The sequence below is a fragment of the Aythya marila genome (assembly GCF_965140915.1).
Source record: "Aythya marila genome assembly, chromosome: 9".
Lineage (NCBI taxonomy): Eukaryota > Metazoa > Chordata > Aves > Anseriformes > Anatidae > Aythya > Aythya marila.
This window is the reverse complement of record NC_139050.1, coordinates 9822676-9845227: the sequence shown is the minus strand read 5'-3', so window position 1 is coordinate 9845227 and position 22552 is coordinate 9822676. Positions and strand designations below refer to the sequence as shown.

General features: G+C 48.9%; 3 protein-coding genes across 19 annotated transcripts in view; 2 read left to right on the top strand and 1 right to left on the bottom strand.

Annotated features, from left to right (window-relative positions):
• The window catches only part of GIGYF2 (GRB10 interacting GYF protein 2), an 81108-nt gene extending 69898 nt beyond the window's left edge, over nucleotides 1–11210 (top strand). For 2 of the 13 annotated variants that reach the window (XM_082766868.1, XM_082766866.1), the window contains exons 22-29: nucleotides 294–530; nucleotides 906–1028; nucleotides 1644–1847; nucleotides 1975–2180; nucleotides 2475–2629; nucleotides 3910–4079; nucleotides 4464–4611; nucleotides 7007–8772. In XM_082766868.1, the coding sequence (XP_082622994.1) occupies nucleotides 294–530; nucleotides 906–1028; nucleotides 1644–1847; nucleotides 1975–2180; nucleotides 2475–2629; nucleotides 3910–4079; nucleotides 4464–4611; nucleotides 7007–7074 (1311 nt within the window). In that variant the 3' untranslated portion in view covers nucleotides 7075–8772. Of the gene's footprint in view, nucleotides 1–293; nucleotides 531–905; nucleotides 1029–1643; nucleotides 1848–1974; nucleotides 2181–2474; nucleotides 2630–3909; nucleotides 4080–4463; nucleotides 4612–7006; nucleotides 10255–11129 lie in introns of those variants that run through there. The other 11 variants (XM_082766869.1, XM_082766867.1, XM_082766865.1 and 8 more) reach the window with 9 other exon arrangements.
• On the top strand, nucleotides 10320–19402 carry SNORC (secondary ossification center associated regulator of chondrocyte maturation). Of its 3 annotated transcripts, none has more exons than XM_082766872.1 (3): nucleotides 10320–11285; nucleotides 18918–19100; nucleotides 19265–19402. In XM_082766872.1, exons 1-3 carry the CDS (start codon nucleotides 11213–11215, stop codon nucleotides 19372–19374), a joined length of 366 nt encoding a protein of 121 aa, XP_082622998.1. In that variant the 5' UTR covers nucleotides 10320–11212; the 3' UTR covers nucleotides 19375–19402. The 3 variants fall into 3 exon arrangements, with proteins under 3 accessions (XP_082622998.1, XP_082622997.1, XP_082622999.1); XM_082766871.1 differs by having other exon boundaries at nucleotides 18915–19100; XM_082766873.1 differs by lacking the exon at nucleotides 10320–11285 and adding an exon at nucleotides 16378–17546 and having other exon boundaries at nucleotides 18915–19100.
• A 473-nt stretch (nucleotides 19403–19875) lies between these two features.
• The window catches only part of NGEF (neuronal guanine nucleotide exchange factor), a 50114-nt gene continuing 47437 nt past the window's right edge, over nucleotides 19876–22552 (bottom strand). For all 3 annotated transcript variants that reach the window (XM_082766993.1, XM_082766991.1, XM_082766992.1), the window contains one exon: nucleotides 19876–22458. In XM_082766993.1, coding sequence (XP_082623119.1) covers nucleotides 22286–22458 — 173 coding nt within the window. In that variant the 3' untranslated portion in view covers nucleotides 19876–22285. The remainder of the gene's footprint in view (nucleotides 22459–22552) is intronic.

Below are 22552 nucleotides of genomic sequence, written 5' to 3'. Positions count from 1 at the left end.
GCTCAGACTGCAAGATGCATGACTTCTAGAAGGAAAGTGGTTCAGACAATAAGCTAGTCTGAACTAAAGGTATCATTCTTTTTCAAGTCCCTTGGTGGAAAAATGGGTGAACTTGTATTTTGAGAGTATTTAGCCGATATTATCATGCTTTCTTGCATGACAAATGGTAAACTTAACAGCACAGAATAAAGGCACAAAGGCCCCTTTCTTCTGTTAGCATCTCAAATCCAAAGAGCAGAAGTAGTTCAGGTTTTCTAACTCTAAGACTTTACTTTTCCTTATGTGCTGGGAAGGAAGAGGAGGCTGCAAAGTGGGCACGTGAAGAGGAGGAAGCTCAACGGCGACTCGAGGAAAGTCGGCTACGCATGGAAGAAGAGGCAGCCAGGCAACGGCTTGAAGAAGAAGAGCGAAAGCGCAAGGAGCTGGAACTCCAGCGCCAGAAAGAAATAATGAGACAGAGGCAGCAGCAGCAGGAGGCTTTACGACGGCTACAACAACAGCAGCAACAGCAGCAACTTGCCCAGATGAAGGTGAAGTGTTCCTATGGCTTAACCTCCTTCTTAACTTAGTGTGCTGTGTAAAACCACAACAAGAATTCTATACTACTATATATACACTATATATATAGTATATAGTATACTACTATAGTAGTGTAGTAGTATAGTATACTACTATAGTAGTATAGTAGTATATATACCATAGTAGTATAGTATACTACTATATATATATAGTAGTATATATTATATACTACTATAACATTTTATACTTTCAAATGTTCGGTTGAAGTTTAAAGGTGGCCTTTCTTTTCCCTGTGCTCTGAGCTTATATTGATTTTTATCATGATTATACTTCAGCAGTGTTTGTTAAAAGGTTTTGTAATTCCTAATGGTGTGTTTTTGTCACAGCTCCCTTCATCTTCAACGTGGGGTCAGCAGTCAAATTCAGGAGGTTGTCAATCCCAGAACACACTGTCATTGGCAGAAATACAAAAGATAGAAGAAGAACGAGAAAGGCAGCTTCGAGAAGAGGTAAATACTAATGCTAAGGGAGCTTAACTTGTTAGAGTGGACTCCACTGTGAGCCTGCTTAACTGTTGGCTAAGATATTAGAAGTGATGGTGAGGGTGAGGGTTTTTTTAAATAGTATAATCCAGGTAAAATCTCTTTCAGGCGTAAGTTCAGTGAGTACTGTGAAGGTTTTTTATAGTTTCTAAATATAAATATGTGAAAAGGTGGGGAACTCTATCCTTCTCTTTAAACCTTAGGAAAGTAATATGTTCAATAAACAATATAAAATGATTATATCATCTATAGCATATAACTTTGCAAACATGCACGAGACCAGGACATGTTAAAGAAAAATAAGTGGTAGGAGAAGGTATTCCTCCAAGACCACAAATGCTTAGCAGACAGCATTCATAATTATTAGACAAGTTCATTCTGTTTTGGGCTAATAAACAGCTTGTTTTCCCTAGTTACTTAGTGCATCCCTATTTGTAGGAAATGTAACAGCTCAAAAATAATACTATTACAGAATTCTCCAGAATAAGATGAAATCAGTTTGAAAAAAAAAATCAGCAAGAATTTGGAACAGTAATGATCTCCTGATAGTATGGACAAGCATTTTTGTCTTGTTTGCTACAGCAAAGGCGTCAGCAGCGTGAACTAATGAAAGCCCTCCAGCAACAGCAGCAACAACAGCAGCAAAAATTGTCAGGCTGGGGTAATGTCACCAAACCAACAGGCACTACCAAGTCCCTGCTGGAGATACAGCAGGAAGAGGCAAGGCAGATGCAGAAACAGCAGCAACAGCAGCACCAGCAGCCAAACAGAGTCAGAAATACCACGGTATGTCCACTATTTATCTAATCAGTATGTGGAAGTTAACAGATCGTGACAGTTTTCCGTGTGTGTTAATTACTGCTCTGCCAGGTCTGGTGCTAATACCCAGGATCTCTTTGTTATGTTTCAACAGCACTCTAACCTGCACACCAGCATTGGGAATTCAGTGTGGGGCTCCCTAAACACTAATCCCAGCAACCAGTGGGCATCTGACCTAGTCAGTAGCATCTGGAGTAATGCTGATACCAAAAACTCAAACATGGGTTTCTGGGATGATGCAGTGAAGGAAGTGGGACCTCGTAACTCGACCAATAAAAACAAAAGCAATGCCAGCCTCAGGTAGGAACTGGGGAAGGAGCTTGTGCAAAAAAAGGCTACTGCTCCTGAGAGGATGAATTAGCAGTTACAGTTTCTTGATGTATTTTACTTTGTGTCATTCAGGATCTCTTTGGACAACAAAAGTAGCTAATAGGTAGCCATTTATTATTTATTTTGGAATCTCCTTGGTAAATTAGTTCTTTAAACAGTACTTGCACTGTGTAAACTAGTGAGCGTTGTATGTAGCACTGTGCTGTATACTGTACTATTGGTAAGTGTTAGTTTATAATGTATTATGCCTTTTCTTTATCTCAGTAAATCTGTAGGTATTACAAGTAGGCAGAATAAGAAGGTAGAAGAAGAGGAGAAGCTGTTGAAATTGTTCCAGGGGGTTAATAAAGCCCAGGATGGATTCACTCAGTGGTGTGAACAGATGCTTCATGCACTCAACACAGCCAACAACTTAGATGGTAAGAGGTGGGAAGGATTGCAACTACTCTGCTGTGGAAAAACAGTATCTGGTTTGTTTCCTGAGCAGATAGTTCTGAAGCGAAGTAATGACTTCAATCAAAATAATGTTTAAAATGGCATCATTAGCTCTAAATAGGGGTCTGAAGAACTGCTGTATCATCTTCTCTGGTTTTTGTAGGACTAAATATTGCACATCAAAGGGTGCTTGGGAAGAAATAGTTCCGAAGTCTGCCATGCAGAGCTTCTGAGAACTTCTTGGTGGCGAATGCAATATCAGGCTGATGAGTAGGGATCCAGATCACTTTTAAGTGCAGACTAAATTATCACATGTCCCTGTGTCCCTGTGCAAAGCTTTTTTTTGTGTGAAATTTTTTGCCCAACTGTGCTGCAGGGCACATGGAGTAACCCCACTCAGATCACAAACTGGTACCTCCATTGTAGCAAAGCTCTGCAGGCGTTCTGCTGCCTCCAGTCTTGACGTGTGCAAATCCCTGTGCTCCAGCATCTGTACGCTGCACAGCTGTGGCTCTGTGCGGCCCTTGGACATGACTGTAGAACCAGTGCTGCTCCAAGAGCCAGGATTGCACCTCACACTGAGGCAGTAGTGCAACTTTCCTCCTCGTGGAGGAGAAAATCTAAAAGTAACCTGACCCCACCTGAGATCCAGTAATTAGTTGCATCTGATGTCTGAAGAGGCAGTGGCTCTGCAGTGCTGCTGTGTGTCATGTCTCTGCAGTGAGCTGCCGTGCTTTTGAGGTTGCAGTTGTCTTCCTGGCTTTCTTTGCCCTTTTCCATGTTTAAAAAGACAGCTCAGTTCAACATAAGTAGTTTAAAGAAAAAAGGATGATAAAGGAGGCTTGCAAATGAACTACCTGTTGAACTGCAGGTGTTTGTGGGTCGTGTCAGCCACTGTGGAGTGTGTTCTTGTCATCCTTCAGCAGAACGGAGAATGTACTGATGGCAGCACTATGGAAGGGAAGAGCATTACCCATTTAGGCCAGGCATTACATTTGAATGAGTTTATCAGCCCGTCAGCTTTAGACTCTGCCAACATATCCCTAGGATTTTTTTCCTTCTCATTACATTCACTAGCTTTCTTATCCTTGCTTTCCCTATAGAATGAATGAAACATTGTGGGACTCTACCAAGTTTACCAGGGCAAGCTGTTTGTGGGTACTAGACTAGCAAATATTTCAAACAAATCCAAAGGGTGTGGGTTTTGCATGCACACATTCATACATCTGCACGCACACGCTCATGGTCTGTCTTTTTCTTGCAGTTCCCACGTTTGTTTCTTTCCTGAAGGAAGTAGAATCTCCCTATGAGGTCCATGATTACATCAGAGCATATCTTGGGGACACTCCTGAGGCCAAGGAGTTTGCCAAGCAGTTTCTTGAGCGCCGTGCCAAACAGAAAGCCAGTCAACAGCGGCAACAGCAGCAGCAACAGGTAAATTTTACTTGCTACAGTCCTTAGGAATGTATAAATGCTGTATTCCAGTCTGAGGAGTTGGCATTTCCGATTGATTGGTAGGAAGGTGAGCAGGATTTTACAGGCCATGTGAAATGCAGAGAATAAAGCAGATTTCAAACATACACTGCAGACTCAAGTATTCTTTGTAGTTAACAGCTGAAGCCCCCTATGGATCAAATAGTCCCGTAGCATGCTGATCCAGGATATACTTCAGGAAGGTAAGGTAGCTATACTGGATGGATGCATCAGTGTCTTAGTGCTACCACATGTGATATAGAATGTGATTTGGGTTCTCTGTGTTTTCAGTATAAATAAACACAGCTTAATTCCATTTTATAATGTATTTGCTTTGTTTTCTAGGATTCAGTGTGGGGGATGAATCATAGTTCGCTACATTCAGTCTTTCAGACCAATCAGAGTAACAACCAGCAATCCAATTTTGAGGCTGTGCAGAGTGGGAAGAAGAAGAAGAAACAGAAAATGGTCCGCGCAGATCCTAGCTTGTTAGGTCAGTTTAAATTTTTAGAAACTAATTGGTTTTTTGTGGGAAAAGCCTTGAGTGTAAAAATCATGTTAACCTAAATAGGAGTGTTGAGTTCAAGCAGAAAAGGTAGTTGTTGAAGTGTTCTTAGAACTTGTTTCAGTATTAGAATTTTTAAAATAATGCATCAGTTTCATGTAAAAGCTTTTGTTGAATGCATCTGCTGCTGGAACAGTTCAGGCCTTAAATTTGTGCTAAGTAGAAGACAAGATAGTGATGTAGATGACTAATGACACTTCTTGAGCAGAGGAGTCTCTTGTGCATTCATTCTTTGTCCAAATGCAATCAGCAGATCAAGAAAAGGGGTCTAACAGAGAACTTGTTGCCTGCCCTTGATGTCAAGAACAGGCAGATTTCCAGTGTCTGTTAGTGACAGTGTGTTTTGAGGGTAAATTAGGAGTGGGTTTAGTTGCCTGAGAAAAGTCTTGTAAAGTAATGGGAAGAGATGTAATTTAGTTGTTTTTTTCCTTTTAAAACAATATAGTCATTAACATTATTTTTTGAGAGACGAAAACAGCCCTGAAGACTTCAAAAAACATATTTTCATGTATTGTAAGTTTTTGGTCTCTGAGACAAGGAAGCTGCCTGTCATGAACACGTGGCTATTCTCATAGATAGCCTGGATCTTTAAGAGTGCAGCAGAACAAACAAGGCCTTTAGGTATATCTGTTTTTGAAGAGTTTGGAATTGGAGGCAGTGAAGATGCTGACATCAGTTCGTAGTCTTTTTTGTTCTCTTAATTTTTGTGAGGACAGTTGTTGGCCTGCACTTACAGCATTGATGGAAAGGTTTCTGTTAAGTGGCCTTTAAGAAAACAGGGGCATTGCTTAGTTCAATGCTTACTGCTCTCACGTAGATATATGTGTTGCTGAAGTATTCTTGTAGAACGAATGTGTCCCTATTAATTTTGTGTGATGAAATGGAAACTAGGGCACCACACTGAGCAGGTATTTGGTGTGCTGGCACTGCTAAACTCTTACTCGGTTCGTAACAAGCTGCTTTATACACCTGCAAGTTGCTGCCTTTTAAGGTTCACAGGACCCTGCCTTTGTTTTATATCTTCCTTTTTTGTTATCAGCACAATCAGTGCTTTTCAATTAAATTGGTTTCTGCTTTGAAGCGTAATGAACTCTTCAGTAGAATCCTGATGTATTCCACCCCTAGATGCCAATCTAGTGAATCTGATGTAGGTGATCAGTTAGATATTAAAAAAAAAAAAAAAGCACTTGGTCAATTGATATTAGAAGTCACTAAATGCAGTTATGAAGTTTCAGCTAAGAGAGCTAACATGGCAGCTTATTAAAAATTAGTATGCTCTTACAAAATTACAAAGATCTCTAGGTAACGTACTGCCAGGAGAGGGAGCCAGAGCAGTCTTTTAAACATCCTGAGCAGAGCACTTTGAAGATGATGGCTGTGAAAAGTGGTTTGTTTTTTTTTTTACCACAGAGCAAGCCTATATAGCTGTTTCAAGACAAAAAAAAAAAAAATGCCAGCCTTGTGCTTAAGAGCTCAACACAAAAAAAGTTTTCATCTTTCATATACTTCATACGGGGTTGCTACAATAAAAACCGAATCTTGATAAAAGTTCTTTATGATATAACATTAGAGTCTTTCCTTGTAGAAAATACGTTGGCTTTCTCACTCTTGTATCACTGCGTCCTTGGTACTTATATTTAAGAGTGTGGTTAAAAGTTTAGATGTATATTGAGCCAACTGGGTAGCCCTGTGCAGCTTTGTACATTTTTCACGTCCTCCTGAGCTAGGAGGTTAAAGGAAAAAAAAAAAAAAGCAAAGGCCTGGAAATGTGTGGAACCTCCACGAGGTTTCTTAGGTACATGCGTCTATACTTTAAAGTAAGGAGTAGCATTGCTCACACCCTCTGAAGTGCTAGGCACGATCAACACTTCAAACTCACAGAACACCTATTTCTGCCTCTTGGACTCTGTAAGTACTGCGATAGGCACTCCTAAGTACCAGCTGGTTCAAACACGCTGTGTTGTGGGATGTTGCTGAGCCACGGCTTCACAGCGCCTAGATACTTTACTAGCTCTGCAGATAATGTCTTGAAAATTGAAGCTGAAATTGGGCTTCTGCTGATCTGTTTCTAAAGACCAGTTGATACTTACCTAAGCACATGAATTATCTTTGTGGTATTTTTTGGGGGGGATGGGGGAGGAGGGGGTAGGGAGGGAACACAACAGTTAGGGTTGTTAGATCTAGCCATACTGGATTTTCCTTTGGGTTTTTACTTGGTGTCTATTCACTTCATCTTAAACAGCTGCTACATGTATCAGATGCATTGCATCATACAGAATATACCACAACCAGATGTATAACATGGCTCCTCTTTGGTTTGCAGGGTTTTCAGTGAATGCCTCATCAGAGCGGCTCAATATGGGAGAAATAGAGACTTTGGAAGACTACTGAGCATGTGCAAATCAGCTGGCTTTTGCTGCATCTGTTAACCCTGGATTCTCCATTTTGGACACAGTACTCTCCACCATGCATTCTTCTTCGCCTTGCAGTGAATCACAGAATCAATCATCTCAGGCTGCTTCCTCTAGCCCCGGCAAACCCTTTCTGCCCAGGACTGCACAGGCGTCGTTCCTGCTGTCATCCTAGAGTCGAGTGGACTTTGTTCAGAGTCCTGGGAGGGTGGGAGACAGGATTTGTTCACAACAAAGCTGATTTGGGCAGCAAGCTTTCACTGTGCTGTGATTTCTTCTGCTGACATACCTGGAAAAAAAATCGATTGGGATCCTGCAAACCATTGCTTCCCTCTCCTGGTTACTCTTACCACATCCAACACGTGCAGTCATGGAGAGAGAGAGAGAGAGTTTGTGGTTAACAGATGTTGGTCAAAACCAAAATGCCACACAGATACTGACTTCCGCGCTCCATCAGGGCAAGTGGTGCTCTCCCAAGCCAGGAGTTGCATTCATAAGCTAACCTTAGAACTGGCAACAGCAGGAGAGGGGCGGTGGCGGGCGCAGTTTAGCTTGGGTTGGTTTGAAGTTGCACACCCCCTGCCAGCCCTTCTCAGCACATTATTTTGGAGGGAAAGCTCGAGTCTGTCTTCATTAGGTGGTGATGCTGAAGCTGGTGGAGTTTCCTGTCAGCATACTTCAGCCTTCCTGGACGAGGGGGGACTTCTGCTCTTGGGGAAAAAGAGGGGTGGCATCTCTTCTTTCAGGTTGAATTTATCCCTTAAATGCTACCTTCTGAGGGTTAGGACCAGTCTATTTTGAGCTCTTTTCCTGCAAATTTGTCTCGTTTAAGAGACAGTAGGATCTTTACCTTTGGATCTCTAGTCTTTGGTGAGAGTGAACACTGGCTTTCAGATACATACCCCAGCAGTCTTAGTTGTCATTTCAAACAGTGCTTAGGTTAACAAGCAGAGATGCCCTTTTGTAATGGAAAGAGACTGTGGAGGGCGAAGCTATGTGCAATGACAGCCCTGCATATCATCTACACTTTAAGCTACATCACGCACCTTCACTTGGATCCATGTTTAAGTATGGAATCGTAACCTTCTTCTCTCACCGAAAGATTACCACGGCCTTCCCTTCTCCACCCACCCACGTGCACACACCACAAAATAAACAAAACTAAAACTGCCAAATGCACTTAGTTTCAACACCCTGGTCCCATCTCCCATTCCCAGAGGGTTGTAACCTGCCAAGGGAGTTGCGCTGCAGTTTGGTGGAGGTGTATAAAGGTGTCTGTCTTTCTGTCATCACTGCCTAAAGAAAACAGTTCGAGTTGCTCAAGAGCAGTTTGGCTTTGTATTTTATTTTGTTTGGTTTATTCATTTTTGGGGTCACCTTCCCCTCGTCCTCCTCGTCCTCTCTCTTCCCCCAGCCCCCAAACATGTACAGTAACTATACAGAGACTGCTGCAGACTTGTATATAGTTTTTGGATCCAATAGCATGGAGAGACTTGGAACTGTTGCAAATCTGGTCTCCCTGTCTCCTTTGCTTTGTAAATTCATAAAAGGGGGAAGAGGGGTAGTTAAAATGTTTACAAAACTTTAAACTCCCTCTGAACTTTTGCCAGTGTGGGGGGGGGAAAGAGAGAACTTAAATAAAACCTGGTTGTATTATATCTCAGAGCAAATTTTCTGCTTGCTTTTGTCAAAGCTGAGTTTTGAGATAATTCCTGATGCTAAAACTGATCCAAAACTTGACACTCATCAGCTTTCGTCAAGAAACAAGAAGGAAGCATACAAGATGTGGAACAACAACTGCTGCTTTATTTCTTCCCTGGTGAGGAATACCGGTGGGTTTTTTCTACTTGATAATTTTAGAGTTCAAATAAACAGCAGTAAGTCAAGATTGGAAAATTTTGACAAGGAAGCTTTAACTTTTTGCCCCCCCCTCTCTGCATACAGAAACACGTGCATTCACGCTCATGTTGTTTATGCAGGAGAGATGAAGCCCTGTCTGGTTTTGTTACTACAAACACTTGGTCATGGAGCCCTTTTTTTGCCAGGTGGTACCACCCCGCCCACTCCAATTCCCTTCTCTAAATGGGAGGTTTTATTTTCCCCCCCTGGATTCAAGTCCACACGGACACCTCACACTCTTCCTTTTTTAGACAAAATCTTACTTTCCTCTTTTTTCTACTTGTTTCTTGTTTTTGTGTGGAAAATCCCAGTAAAGGCTAACGATGAATGTTATTCTGTCATTCACATGACCACTAGAAATACCGAGTCAGTGAAGAACTTACATTAGTTTTGCATTACTTTCAGCTGTTGTCCTGGAGAGAGCAGTACATGCTTTGGCTGATAATTTGACTTTGTTTTGAAATTTTCTTTTACTTTGGTGTATAAGGTTTCTGGTTCATAAGTACTTTGTTTTTTAATGGTATGATCTAATTTCTACAAGCTAATTTTGGACTACAAGAAAAAGCCTGTTAATTTCCAGCTCAGTTGGGGAGTTCAAAAGGAACAATTCACCGATTGCTAAATGAAAATACAGAAATACAAGCAGGGAGAACGTGCAATGATCTGTGAAACCCTGAGGACCTTGCTCTGCTTCTGAGAGCTTGTAGATAATGGACCTGTGGGGAAGAGATGGTGTTCTCGTGTATTTTAATGTTCTGATTTTTGTTTTTGTACAAAGGTAAGATGCTGTTCTGTTCAGACTGTACACTGAGGCCACTGCCCTTTCACCTCTGTGACTAAAAGAGAGCCTGTTACAGTAGTAAAGGTCTCTTGCATTGGTAGGGATGGGAAAAATAGGAGCTACAACTTTGTATCTGCACCTGATATATCTTTATGCACGTCAGTCTTCTTTCAGACAGGATACGAACCTGGATAGTTGATGGGGCTGTGGTTGAGGTTTGGAAGATGTTGAGTTTGATGTTCGACATCTCTGAGGCCTCTTTTGAGTGTTATTTCACCAGATTATTTCCAAACATCTCATTTCACTGCAGAGACTGCTGTGAGGGGAAGCAGGAAAAGCAAAGACTGAAAACGAAGTGCTTTTGCAAAGAACTGCACCAAGTAGAGTCATCTGAAAGGACAGCTGAACTGGATCTAGCTGCCTGTCAGATAATGCCAAAATCAGAGATCATTTACCAGAAAACTGGATCTGAAACGTTAGGTAAAACTATTTGTATCATAATTTCAGAACACAAAGAACTGACATGGGGGATGTTTATGTAGTTGAATTACAACATCTCCTGAACAGAAGCTATGAAATATTTCATCCTCATACAAATTTTAAAAGCAAACAAAAAACCACTACTAATGCAGTTATTCTGTCCTCTGGTAAGCCAGAGTGGGCCTCTGTTCACTTCAGCTGTTCCCAAGTCTCTGTCAGTGCAAATGTGACTGAAAACCAACCTCAGTTTTCTCTGTTGAGAATTTCTCATGAATCCATGTGAAGGAGATGAGCAGCGTGGCAGGAGGCTGCGGGAAGAGGCAGCATGTGTTCGGTTCAAACCTGAGGAGGAAGCAGGTGTGGTTTGGTGAAGGAGGTTCCCCTGGAAGATGGTTGCCAGGCTTCAAGGGGCACTTCTGCCAGGGCAGACCACACGCAGTTCCTAGTCCACCTCGAAGCACTGCAGCCAGAAAACAAGGGTGCCACGGAGCTGCTCTGGCTCTGTTTCAGGGTATTTTAACCTTAAAAGATTGAGGCCCTTGTTCTTTTGCTGTGCCCACCCTTCAAGGACCGCTGCCACCCTGCAGGCAGAGGCGAGCAGAGCCCTCGAGCCTGGTGCTGCATGGTTGCAGGGACAGGGCCTCCAGCAAGGGCTCGCCAACAACTGCTCGTGTGTGTGCTGGCCTGGCAGGGTGACGGATGCCTAATGGCTCGGCTGCCTATGGGGTTTTAGGCATAAATTTGAGAGGGTGGAGCTGCCTTCAGGAGGAGGTGTGCTCGAGAAGTCAGTGAGAGGGAGTCTCTGCTAGGCTTTGCACTCTCTCTATCTGCTTGTGAAGGATTTTTCTTTTTTTTTTTGACCTTACTGGACAAAGTTTTTATACCAGTGAAATTTCCAAGTTGTTTCGTGCTTTGAAGAGTTTAAGAATTCCTGACGACGCTTTTCCTGAGGGAAGCCATGCCCTACCACAGAATCCTTCACCTGGTCCTGCTAATGCTGTGTGGCATCCTGCTCCCTGCTGTGCTGGCAGGTAAGGATCTTTGCATTTACACTCTGAAAGAATAGGAGGTGTCTTACCTACCTCTCTTCCTGTAGCTCCATCTTCCTCTCCCTCCCCTAAAAACATCCATAAGTATTTAATGAATTATAACTGACTAATGGAAACTGGCTTTGGAGTCAGTAGGGTAGTATCAAGTAAGAATATACTCTGTCCTGAAACCACGTTGCTGTTGGAGAGAAGGGCAAAAATCCTTTGTAAACTGGAGATGAACGGCAGTAGTGCCTGCCTGAGTCTCGGTGACTATAGATCAGTAGACAGTGGATGGGGTGTGCTTTGCAGTTGATGGGACAGCTTGTCTGTCTACTTTTAGTTATAGGATAAAGATTTAAAAAAACCTCTCCAGCTACTAAAACCCATTTGCCAGTTTCTGTCTGGTTCCTGTTAAGTTTTCTGCTGCAGCAGAGTACGTTACCGCAGGTGTTGTAAATAGAAATATGAAGCTGTCTATGAAAACAGCTCAGTCAAAAGCTGAGCTGTCTATCTGAATTGTTTGAGTTTCTGTTTAGGACTGGGTGTAAGTGAGGCACTGCAGCCTCAGCAGGCTGGCAGGGCACGTAGTTCTGCCCCATGCTCAGCGATGGTTTGCTAGCAGCCTGAAACAGCAGAAAGGTGGTGAGGGGAGAAGGGTTAGCATGGGACACATGCTCTCTTGGGCACAGTTTTTCAAGGAGGTTGTTAATAACTTCCCCCCTACTTGTTCTGGAGGAAACTGCCTTTCCCCAAAGCCTCTTTCCTTAAATGCAGGTGAGATGCTGAACAGATGGCTCAGGACAAGGTAACAGGCAAGAGCACAGCGCTTGTTTTCCTGAATTCTTGTTCTGATTTCCAAGAAGTGCAATGCTAGACTGCAGCTCCCTTGGTTCGTTCTTTGCACCTTGCTTAGCAGGGAGATCCTGGCCAGCAGTCTAGCAGGCTTTTTGAAGGAGTTTTCATACGGACGGGAATTGATGGCTGCATCTGCAGGTATGAGGACAGTTACTGTAGCTGGTATTGCCCTTGAATGTCCCACTACTTTAAGATGCCTTCTTGCTGGGAGAACTTTTAAAGTAACTGTGAGATGGGCCATAAAAAGTGCATCTTTTCCTTCTCAAATGCTGGCCTTTGATATTTCTGTAATGGAACATTAATAATTTAAGCACGGCGTTCCAGTTTATACCTTGCTTATGCTCCCAGAATCAGTAGCAGTGCTCCTCCCCAAAACCAGGTAAGTTTTTTTGTTTGTTTGTTTTGTTTTTTAACTGTTAGAGTTTTTCACTCTTCAGAAATCAATTCACTGTCAATGAAACTTTGCCCTGCCTCCTCTCCAAGCTAGAATCTTTCATATTACCTTAAGTTCCCAGGGTCTGGTGCATGCCCACTCTGTCCCCTGCCTTGCCAGCTTTCCTGTGTACTCGCTCGTCACTCAGCTTTGCAGCTGCGGTTTATAACCAACTGTCACTGCCTCTGTATGTCACTTTGATCCTGTGGAAATACTCTGGGTTGATACTGGGTGATCCTCATTTGCCCAGCGAGGCTAGTAGCTCTCAGAGCTTTGCATTGATGAACGCAGTAGTCAGAGCCTGGGGTGCAGGTGCGTTCTCGCAGTTGCATTTTCCAAGTTTGAGGCCCTCTTAAGTTTGTTCTTCTTTGCTACACCAAAGTAGGACATGAGGGAACCAGCCTGGGTTGTGAGACATCCCAGGAGCAGAAGAACTTTCTGCTCTATTAGGAGTGGAGAGTCACCATCCCCAGTGCAGGGGCTTTTAGCGCCCAGTGGAATTTTTTCTGCATTTCACCCCGTTAGAAAAGGAAATTTCCTGCCTTGTGGAGACAAAGAAGGGAAGGGCATGCAGGCAGCCCTCTGGTCTCTGTGCATATACATGCAGCCCAGCCTTTCTGTAAACAAGTTTATTTAACATTCATCAGAACCACACTGCTCTACGCTGCTCTACACTCGAGCTTCCAGCACTCGCACATCACAGGCTGCCCTTTGTGCTCCCCATGAAGGCCTCTTTTCATCCCTGCACTGGCCCTGTGCCTGCTGTGGCTACCTGGGGCTGGACAGCCCGTTGCTGGCCTCTGAGTTCACGCAGCCCCTGCCCTCCCATGTCAGCACCTTGTACTTTCCGTAGCAAAGGCCTCTGTGGAGAGCAAAGTGGATTGTGCCTCAGGCAGGGCTGTAGGGGATGCTGGCAATGCCACCCTGAGGTCCAGAACGAGTCTTCCCTTCCTCGTTGGACCTGGTTCTGTCACAGCAGTGACTCGAGCTATCTCATGCCAAAGCCTGGGGTAAGCACCTAGGAGTTCGGCAAGAGGTGGAGGATCTGCTGGCAGCTGAGGCTTCCCATCGGGGTGTAGCAGAGCGCTTCCAGGGTGCTGGTGGGTTGTGGAACTTGATCTGGTTTCTTGCCCAGCCAGGCTGGCTTCCTAAGCAGAGCATTCAGGGCTCTGACTTGAGAAAATGTGAACTTCTGAGCTACTAAGCTCTTTCCAGTATTGCATATGTCAAAGATAGGACAGCACCTGAGTCCTTCTTTGTCCACATCATATAGGTGCAACAGGAAAAGGGTCAAATGTAAGGGTTCTCTGCACCACCAAGTTCTTTCCACTTCTCTCTTCAAACAGAAGTGGCACTTTGGCCTAGAGCATGGTAGGATGGTGAAGGGAATCTTTTTGCTTTTTACTAAAACCAGTTTCAATCCCCATAATGGGTTCAGAACTCCAAGTGAAGTTGGTAAGAAGACTTTGCCGAGGCCTTGGTTTCTGAGTCGTGTTTTTTGTAATCGAACTCTGATGTGGGCTCCTGGATTTTTATTTCGAGCTCTTGTGGATAATGTATTATACTGCAGTAGCACATCAGTGTGGATATGGAGGATGGGAAGGAGGCAGAGCAGGAGATGGTCTTTGTTATGCTAAAGGAGAAAGTACAGGACAAGGCCTGGTCCGTAGCAACTTGTCTGTGTTCTCAGCAATAATACAATAAAAGGTTATTGGGAAGTTTTTGAAGTTCAAGTACTAGAGTATGGGAATTAAATAATTTCTCATACACATTTCTTAAAGACATGATCCAGCAGGTCCAGATTTAAAACAAGTCTTTGTAGAGCATTACTCAAACTTGTTTGGCACCAATGCTCTATAAATTACTGATACTTATTATCAGCTCCTGGTTAAGGTTACTGGATTGGAGGTGGAGAGTGTGCTCCAGAAAGCAGCAGGTCACCTTAGCGCACATCCCAGCACCACTGCCACCCCTTGTAATGGATGTAAAAAGACACAAAAATCTGTAACTAAAAAAAAAAAAAGGCAAGGAGAGCTCCCAAGTTATGAAAAGGATGTGAGCTGTGGATTTGGCATTAAGTTAACCTGTACGTGGTGGCAACAGAAGAAATGGTGTGCCATGTTCAGGTTACAACAGGTGCTCTTGCCTTTCCAAGCATTATCCCATGGAGGAGGAACATCTCATTGTCATCTCCTATTGACAGGCTTTGAGGACGATGAGATCCTGAAACCAGGTTGTTCAAAGAAGAATGATGGTCACTAGTGACTGCTCTCCAGGGATGGAGATGTTAGATGGCCACACCTGCCTGCCTTGAGGTCTTGCATTGTGCCTGGGGGAAGGTTCTCTTTGTTTGGGGTGTCTTGAAGGATGCTTCAGATCTGTCCAGCTTCAAGAGCTGTCACTTGTGGAGAGAGATTTGTCTAGTCTTACCTTTCATCTGCCCAGGATCTGGGGCACAGGAGACCCCGTCACAGGGCAGGCAGCCACCCAGCCTCCTCACTGAGCATGGAGGGAGGAGTTGCTTCAAGTTGCCCTTGGTGTCCATCCTTTTAGACCTCACTACGGTCCATGTAGCTGAAGTCTTGGTGAGTTCCTGCATCATTCAGGAACTCGTATTTCTTTGTTGTACTAACCCTTGATACTTTTTCTATTTTTTTGGCCTCAGTCATAACTACCCTGTGCTGCTGAGAGGGAGGATAAGTGGTACAGTTCCCTGAAGGCTATTTATTTCCCAGAAGTAAGATGACTTGTCTCAACATACGAGGAGGAAGAGGTGTCATCTGTGTCATCCCCTACTTGGCCTGCTGCAGAACAATGGATTATTTTTAGTCCATTTTTCTCTGGGTTCCATCTCCACACTGTTAAAAACCCTAGTAATTAAGATGATTCCTGTCATCTGGTTCTATCACCTCTCCCATAAGTGCTCCCAAGCTGTTTTTTTACGAAGTGCACTTGACTGAGCAGCCTGAGGGGCAGCAGTTCCTCCATCTGTGCCCCAGTGCTGAGACAGGCTGGGTGCTGGGAGAGGGCTTGTGTGTGCCCCGGGGTCATGGTTCCTCTCCCTTCAGAGCACGGGGAGCTGAGGCAGGGCAGTGGTGGGGCTGATGAGGTGTTTTTAGCACGTTTCTTGGTAGTTCTTAATTTCTACAAAGTTCTTGGGTGAACAGGAAAACCATATGCTAACTTGCCCTTGATACTTGGCTTTCAGTCCTCAATTGCACACCCTCACGTAAGACTGCAACGTGTTTGGGTTTTTGTGCACGTTAACAGTGCTGTGCCTGCACCAGGCCCCTGGAGGCCCCATGCAGCCTCCCTGTTGCCCATGGAGAGCTGCAACCGGCTCCGATCCCTCATTGGGAGGCATTGGTTCAGGGGCACAGTGCCATTGTCGCAGTAAGGATGCTGCGATGTAACTGGCAGGTTGCTGTGGGAAGCACGGGTAACCGTGCATGTGGGAAGGCCTGGGCCTGCCCCTGCTGCTTTTCTTGTGGATCATATTTAGGTCTGACCGCGTCTCCTTGCGAGTCTGCTGCTCGTAGCCAGCAGCAGCAAGGCCGAGCCGGGCTCGGGCTGTGTGGCGCTGCTGAGGGGAGTGGGCGTTGAGTGCCCGAGCGCCTGGGGAGACCAGCGGGACGTGGGGGTAGTCGGGTGGGTGGTTGTGCTTCTCACAGCATGGTGAGACGGGAGCTGTTAGTTCAGGAGGGGGAGCGCTGCAGGGCTGTCGGCAGCTGTTCCAGCAGCAGCGGGTGAGGTGTGGTGGGTGAGGAGGGCCAGCAGTGGGGCCTGGCGGAGCAGGTGGCGCTCAGTGGTCAGATGCGGGTTCACTGCACGTGCGTGGTTCTGCTGCGGGGCTGACAGCTCCTGGTAGTGAAGCACCAGGCCTGGCTGAGGGAAGTTGTGTTTTCTGCAGCCGCTGAAGTGCCGTTAAGGGAAAACCACAAGAACTTGGAACAGAAAGCTCGCGTTTAGCGTGCTCTGCCCTTTTTGTGAGGGTCAACTGAATGTATGCTTTAATCAAATGAGAGGAATTAACTAAATATCTGTCCAGAAGCCATTCAAGACTCTATCCAGGTCTTAAGTCACCAAGATCATAAATTAGACTGTTTCCTCTTTACTTGGCTATCAAAAATAAGTTGTGCCCTACTTTGAGAGCTGCAATGTGTTTTTCAGGAATTGGATTGCTGGGACTGGAGAGATGTTCTGGGACCCATGGGTCTGGCTAGAAAACAAGCCCTTGCTCTGCTGTTGGAAGGGGTGGCACTGCCTCCTTGTCCCTTTGAGAACAGGGTATTGGAAAGGGCCTGTCCAGGTCCTACAGGCTCCCTGCATGGTGTCTGCATCTGTTACAGATTGCCTGAGCTTAACACTTTGACCCACAGCCCGATGTGAGGGCTGTGCCCAGCTATTTTGGCTTTTGGAGAGAAAAATGTTCTTGGGAAATGCAACAGTGACCTCCCCCCAGCACGGCTCCCCCTTGCCAGGTGGGAATGGCTCCGCTGTTGGTGCAGCAAGGGAGGTCACAGCTGGAGGGGAGCTCTTCTCTGAGCAGTTTTTCCACTTCCCAAAGCAGCCTGGAAGCGGGGCTTCAAACTGTTAAACATGTTTGGTTTGTGCCTAAACCAACAGCTTCCTAATGCCACCATTGCTAACTAAATAGCTCTAGCTCTGCTTGGGTCCTTTCCGTGTTGATTTAACTACGTCTATCCACTAAATTCTGTTTCCTCAATCTGTTCTCTGGTAGCAAAACAACAGGATTTTGAGAAAAGAGGTCCACTGGAAATAGTGCTCTGGAAGAGCCCCTGGATGGGGTGTGTCTCCAGCTCTGCTGCTGGCTGCGCAGGGCAGGTTGAGAAGGGCCTTGCCAAGGGCTCGGGTGTTTCTGGGGAGCAGTCGTGGAGCACAACTCCTGTGCACTCCTGCTGGGGACCCGGGATGGGAGCAGCAGCAAATGCCATGTCCAGCTCCTCCCCCAGGTGGGTCAGCCAGCCCGAGTGTGCTGGGTCGCTGCCCGAATGAGCGCTGGCACAGACCTCAGGCTGGGAGCTGATTTCCCTGTCGTGTTCCTCCTTGGGCCAGAGTTAAGCTGGCAGCTCCCCATGAAAATCCTGTAGCTTTTACGGTTGTAGGAAGGGCTTTGCAAATCTGGTCTAGAGCTGCGTTGTGCTCCTAAGCCTGTTAAGCAGCATCAAAAGCTTCCAAGGAAGGTGGGAGCCGCTCTTTGATGTGAGCCCTGTGGCAAGTCCTGTCTGGGGGGTTGCACAGGCAGCGTTTTGGTGCTGTCCCTCCTGTTCTTTGGGTGCAGGGTTCCTACAGGAGAACCAAGCGTGGTCCTTCAGTGCTCATTCCTCCCCCAGAGCACTTGCAGGGAGGGCTCTGGGTACTTAAAGCTGGGGCTGGCGCTGCCGCCACCTCCCTTGCTGGGCCAGGGAGAGGCCAGGAGGGTGCTGGGGAGGCTGGGCAGGGCTGAGCCCACGTGTACCCATGGCAGCGAGGCACCCGGGTGACCCAGCCCCTGCAGCACCCATCATGCAGGATGGGTGCGCACCTCTGTGCCTTGCTCCAGGGAGCCCGGGCTGTTTGCTCTGGTTCCTCTCCTGCCCTCTTTCCTGGCCCAGAAAGCCACCGTGTCGGTTCAGGTGGGCCCTGGAACTGGCTGCTGTTTGTTTTTTTCCCTTCTTCCCCATCCTAGTGTGACATTCCCAGCGGTTTCAGCGGGGAGCTGTGGAATGTCTCCCGCTCCCGCCGGGGCCCACCTGAACAAGGCAGGCATTGACGGGGAGCGCTCGGCTCAGCCACACACAAACAGGGAGGGCTCTCTGCTTTGGTTCCCGACCCCACAGGGGGAAGAAATAACAGGACGTGAATGGTAACATCAGAGCACGGCTCTGCTTTCATCTCCCCGGCACAGCATGGAGGTGGGGGCAGAGGGAAGTTGAGGCTCTGGGGCCCGCAGGACGCAGCTCCCCTGCTCGGGCAGTCCCTCCAGTGTCCTGCACTGCATAGGTGGCAGTGCAGGGCAGAAGGGCCCCCGCAGCACTGGTTTTGGACAGTGCAGGCTGTGCGTGGTGCCTGGCTGGTCTCTGTCTGTTGCAGGGGTGTGATAGTCTCCCTTGTCCCATTTGTGCTGTGTGGACACCTGGTTTCACCTTGAAGCCCAGGCGTTGTCTTCTGCAGGTGTGCTCCCAGAGCCTGGGGCTCTGCCCCATGGGTTTCACAGCCCTCGGGGTTGCTCCATCTGTCCCCAGGAACCTGGAGCCCAGGGCATGGCTGAGCTGTGGCTGTCCCAGGGTCCCGCTGGGCCCACCCGTGCACAGGAGTGATGGTCGGTGCTTGTCTCCCAGCAGAGTACCCGCAGGGCCCGGTCCCCACGCTGTGGAATGAGCCGCCTGAGCTGCCCTCCGGAGCCGGCCCCTTCGATGCCGCCACCACCACCGCCCGGCTCTCAGACGCCACCGCCTTCCCCCCATACACCTCCGAGCTGGAGCCTGAGGACACCACCCACCTGCACCGCCTGGACACTGGGGATGGTACGGGGGGGCGGCACCATGGGGCCCCTGGGCTGCATGCGGGTCACTCCCACAGGGGTTTGGGAGCAGGGTTGCAGTCTGCCTCCCTGAGGGGGTTTGAGCCCGACTGCCCTTCCCCTCTGTGACTTGCCAGCCTCATGCCGCCTTGTTTTCTGTCCCTGCAGGCTCGCTGGGGCCCGGAGCTATTGGTGCCATTGTCATCGCCTCCCTCCTGGGGACATCCGTGCTTGTGGCCTTGGTTGTCATCACGCTGAGAAAGTTCTCTGCCTCCTGAACTCAATAAAAGATGTTTCTGTAACACAACCAGCCTGTATCCTGCCCTCCACTGCTGCTGGGGCCCTTGGGGCAGAAACATTGCCGCAGATGTGGCTAAGGGTGCTCCAGCCTCTGCTCCAGGCAGCAGCGTTACACCCCACCTCTCCCTTGGCTCTCAGCGTGTGACTTGTGGGCACACTGACACCTGGCAGGCCTGACTGCAGACGTGTCACCCCCCCCAGCCCGTGGCAGCAAGGGGCGTTGGGCTGGCAGCAGCTTTCCAGGTCTGTCCTGGTGGGGTGGTAACGGTGCTGGGCATCATCTGGCACAACTTTCCTTGGGAGAGGGCGGTCAGGTGGTGCGTGCCACCCCAGTTCTCCCCAGTGTCACCCCACCCCACTTTCCCACCCCTCCCCACCTCCACCCCCTGTATTTGGCCCAGCTCCCCCTACCCCAGCACTCATGCTGGGGGGGGTACGCGGTTGGTCTGGGGGAGGAAGAAGAGGCAGGAGTGTCACTGGCGCTGGCTCGCTCAGCTATATTTCATCACACGGCAAACGAGACGACGAGAAGTTCCCCTCAGTTCACTGAGGCAGCCTGGCGGGGTCCAGGGGGCTCCAGCCCGTGCTTGTGGGGCCCAGGCCTGGCCCTGTACAACACTGAGACCACTGAGACAGGCGTGCAGGGCTGGGTCTGAAGAAATAACACTGGATGCCACTTGGTGCCTGAAAACGGCACAGCCTGTGCCTAGGGTTTGAAGTCATAAAAGGTCACAACAGAGCAAGAGTGAGTCCCAGGGTTTGGCAGTGGGGGGTGGGACAGCGTGCTGCAGCCCCGTGCCCCTCTTCCCCTGCAAGGAATGAAGCGGAGCAGTGCTGTCCTGGCGCTGGGGAACCTGGGTCAGCCCCTCTGCTACTAAACAGCTGCTGCTGAGGGGTGCAGGAGCCTTGCTGTACTAAGAAGCGTCCCAGGTAGGTGTGTGGGACTTCAGGGCTGGGCTGGCTGCAGCTCTGCAAAGCTGCAGGCTCTGGGGTGCGCTCATTTCATGGGGAACTCGGGCTGCCTGGAGCCAGAGCTCCCCTTGGTTTCGCACTATGGAAGATTTGCAGCTGCTGTGGGGTCCAGGCCCTGAGGTGGGGCTCTGGCTGTGCTCAGAAAGCTGCCCTGGGGGCAGGGGGAAGCGACTTGGGGGGTTCCTGTTTGTGGGGTGAGGCCCTGCACCAAGCTGGAGGCTGCAGGCCCCTGCCATGGGGCTGGGCTCTGGTGGGGGCCGGGAGCCTCCAGCCTGTGCGTGCTGCTGTCAGGTGGGCATAGTGCTGTGCTGCCTGCTGTCGGGTGCTCCTGCTGAGCTGGTGGCACCGAGCTGGGCCTGAGGGAGGAAGGAATCCCCTTCTGTGCTCCCTTTGCTGCTCTGGCTCCTACGGGTTTGTTCCTGGGGTCTGGCTGTAGCTGGCCTTGTGCTGTGCACCCCTGTGTGACTCGGTCCCTCCACCCACAGCCCCAGGGCAGCTCTGCAGAGCCCCTTTCAGCAGCTCTCCTCTGTCCTCCCCTGCTGCCACCAGCGCAGCCACGCTGCTGCCCTGTGTGGGGCTGCTGTGTGGCTCTACGAGCAGGCAGCTGCTCTCCACACCATTTTTGAGCACAGCCATGACCCGGCAGAGCGTGCTGCAGGCAGGGCCTGGAAGACTCCTCGCAGAGTTACAGAAAGTTGCTCAATGACCGTGACTCCCTGACAGCTGCCAGCTGCAGCTCAGGCCCAGCCGGTGGCCACGCGTGGGCCTGTTTGCAGCCAGGCTGTTTGAGCAGCAGGCGGCTGCCGCGGGGCTGCTTCGTGCTGGGGTTGTCCCCTGGCCCCTCTCGGTGCTGTGCCCTGGGCTCCATGCGATGCTCGGTGTCACAGCTGGGAGTGGCGACCTGGCTCTGCAGGCGCTGGGGTTCACATATATACATGGGGTGAGCCTGTACAGGGGGGCAGCTGGGAGGAGTGGGGTACAAACATGCAGGCGTGATTGCTGGGCCTCCTACAGCGCACAACAGCTCCCGGGGGACCGTCACCCACCCGCTGCACGGTGCCCGGCTCTGCTGGTGCTCCTGGAGCCCTGCAGCAGTGGCGGGGCTCCGCAGGGCAGTGCAGGCTGTGCAGGCACCAGGCTCCTGCGAGCAGCGGCTCAGCTGGGGCAGGCCCTGGTGCTGCCAGCTGTAGAAGAGAGGTGAGCTGTGGGGCAGGACCCAGGTGTGCTCCGAGGCCTTCAGGTGGCAGGGATGTGGGTCGGGGCGGTTGAGGTCAGGCTGCTGGTGGAGCAGGGCTGCATTCACAGCGTCTGGAGGTGGATCGAGGGTCTGCCGAGGGAAAATGTTGCTGTGAAGCCACTGGGGCTGGGGAAATGGGATTCCTTTGGGCTCTTCCTAGCCCTGGTGCTAATGGGCTATGTGAGAGGATGAGACAGCTCCTCTGCTTCAGCTTCCACGCCTGTAAGAGGCAGCTTTAAGAAAGCCCCTAGCTCAGAAGGTAGTGACGAGCTGGAAGCACTCAAATGGGTGGTGCCAATTGCTGCCTTCCCTTTGCTCCACGTGCCCTTCCCAAGCAGCCTGAGCCAGTTCCAGCTGGAACATGTGCAGGGAATTGGGGGTCAAGGCAGAACCCCCCCTCAGCCCCTGGTTCCCGCGCTGCTCAGCGGGCTGGCACCTCACGGTGTGTCAGTTTGGGCTCGTGCTCTTTGGAAAGGTGTTCTGTGGCCACTTGGAAGCACTGGGCTCCAGGGAAGGATCGGCGCTGCAGAAAGCACGGCGGGCAGCCCAGTTTATCCGGGGTGGGGGGGGTTGTGCTGGGTCTGGCGCGCCTTGTCCTGCACCACTGCCCCTTCCCAGCCGGCAGCCTCTGTCCTCTGCCCCCTCCCAGCCGCGCTCCAGCCGCTCGGGGGTGCCGGCGGTCATTGGCGGTTCCTGCTGCCCAGTTTCCTCCGCTGACTGTCATCCGACTTGTGCACCCGGAAACACTCCTTCAAGTTCTGGGCTCGGATTTTGGGGTTCAGGATCTCCTCCCCCATAGAACTGGGGAACCAGCCCCTCTCCTGATCATGCAGACGCTCCCCAAAGATCCAGCCTGAGCAGAGACAGAGACAGGCACACATCAGGAGGGCCCAGCCGCTGCTCCTGCGCTGGGGCGGCCGTGCTGGGAAGGGCCCTGGAGCTGGCAG

Bases quoted from the DNA above. Each gene is read 5' to 3' on its own strand.
- SNORC (XM_082766871.1), top strand. From the start codon at position 11,213: ATGCCCTACCACAGAATCCTTCACCTGGTCCTGCTAATGCTGTGTGGC. The intron at 11,286-18,914 runs GTAAGGATCTTT...CTTGTCTCCCAG, and splicing joins GCTCCCTGCTGTGCTGGCAG to CAGAGTACCCGCAGGGCCCG. The intron at 19,101-19,264 runs GTACGGGGGGGC...CTGTCCCTGCAG, and splicing joins CCGCCTGGACACTGGGGATG to GCTCGCTGGGGCCCGGAGCT.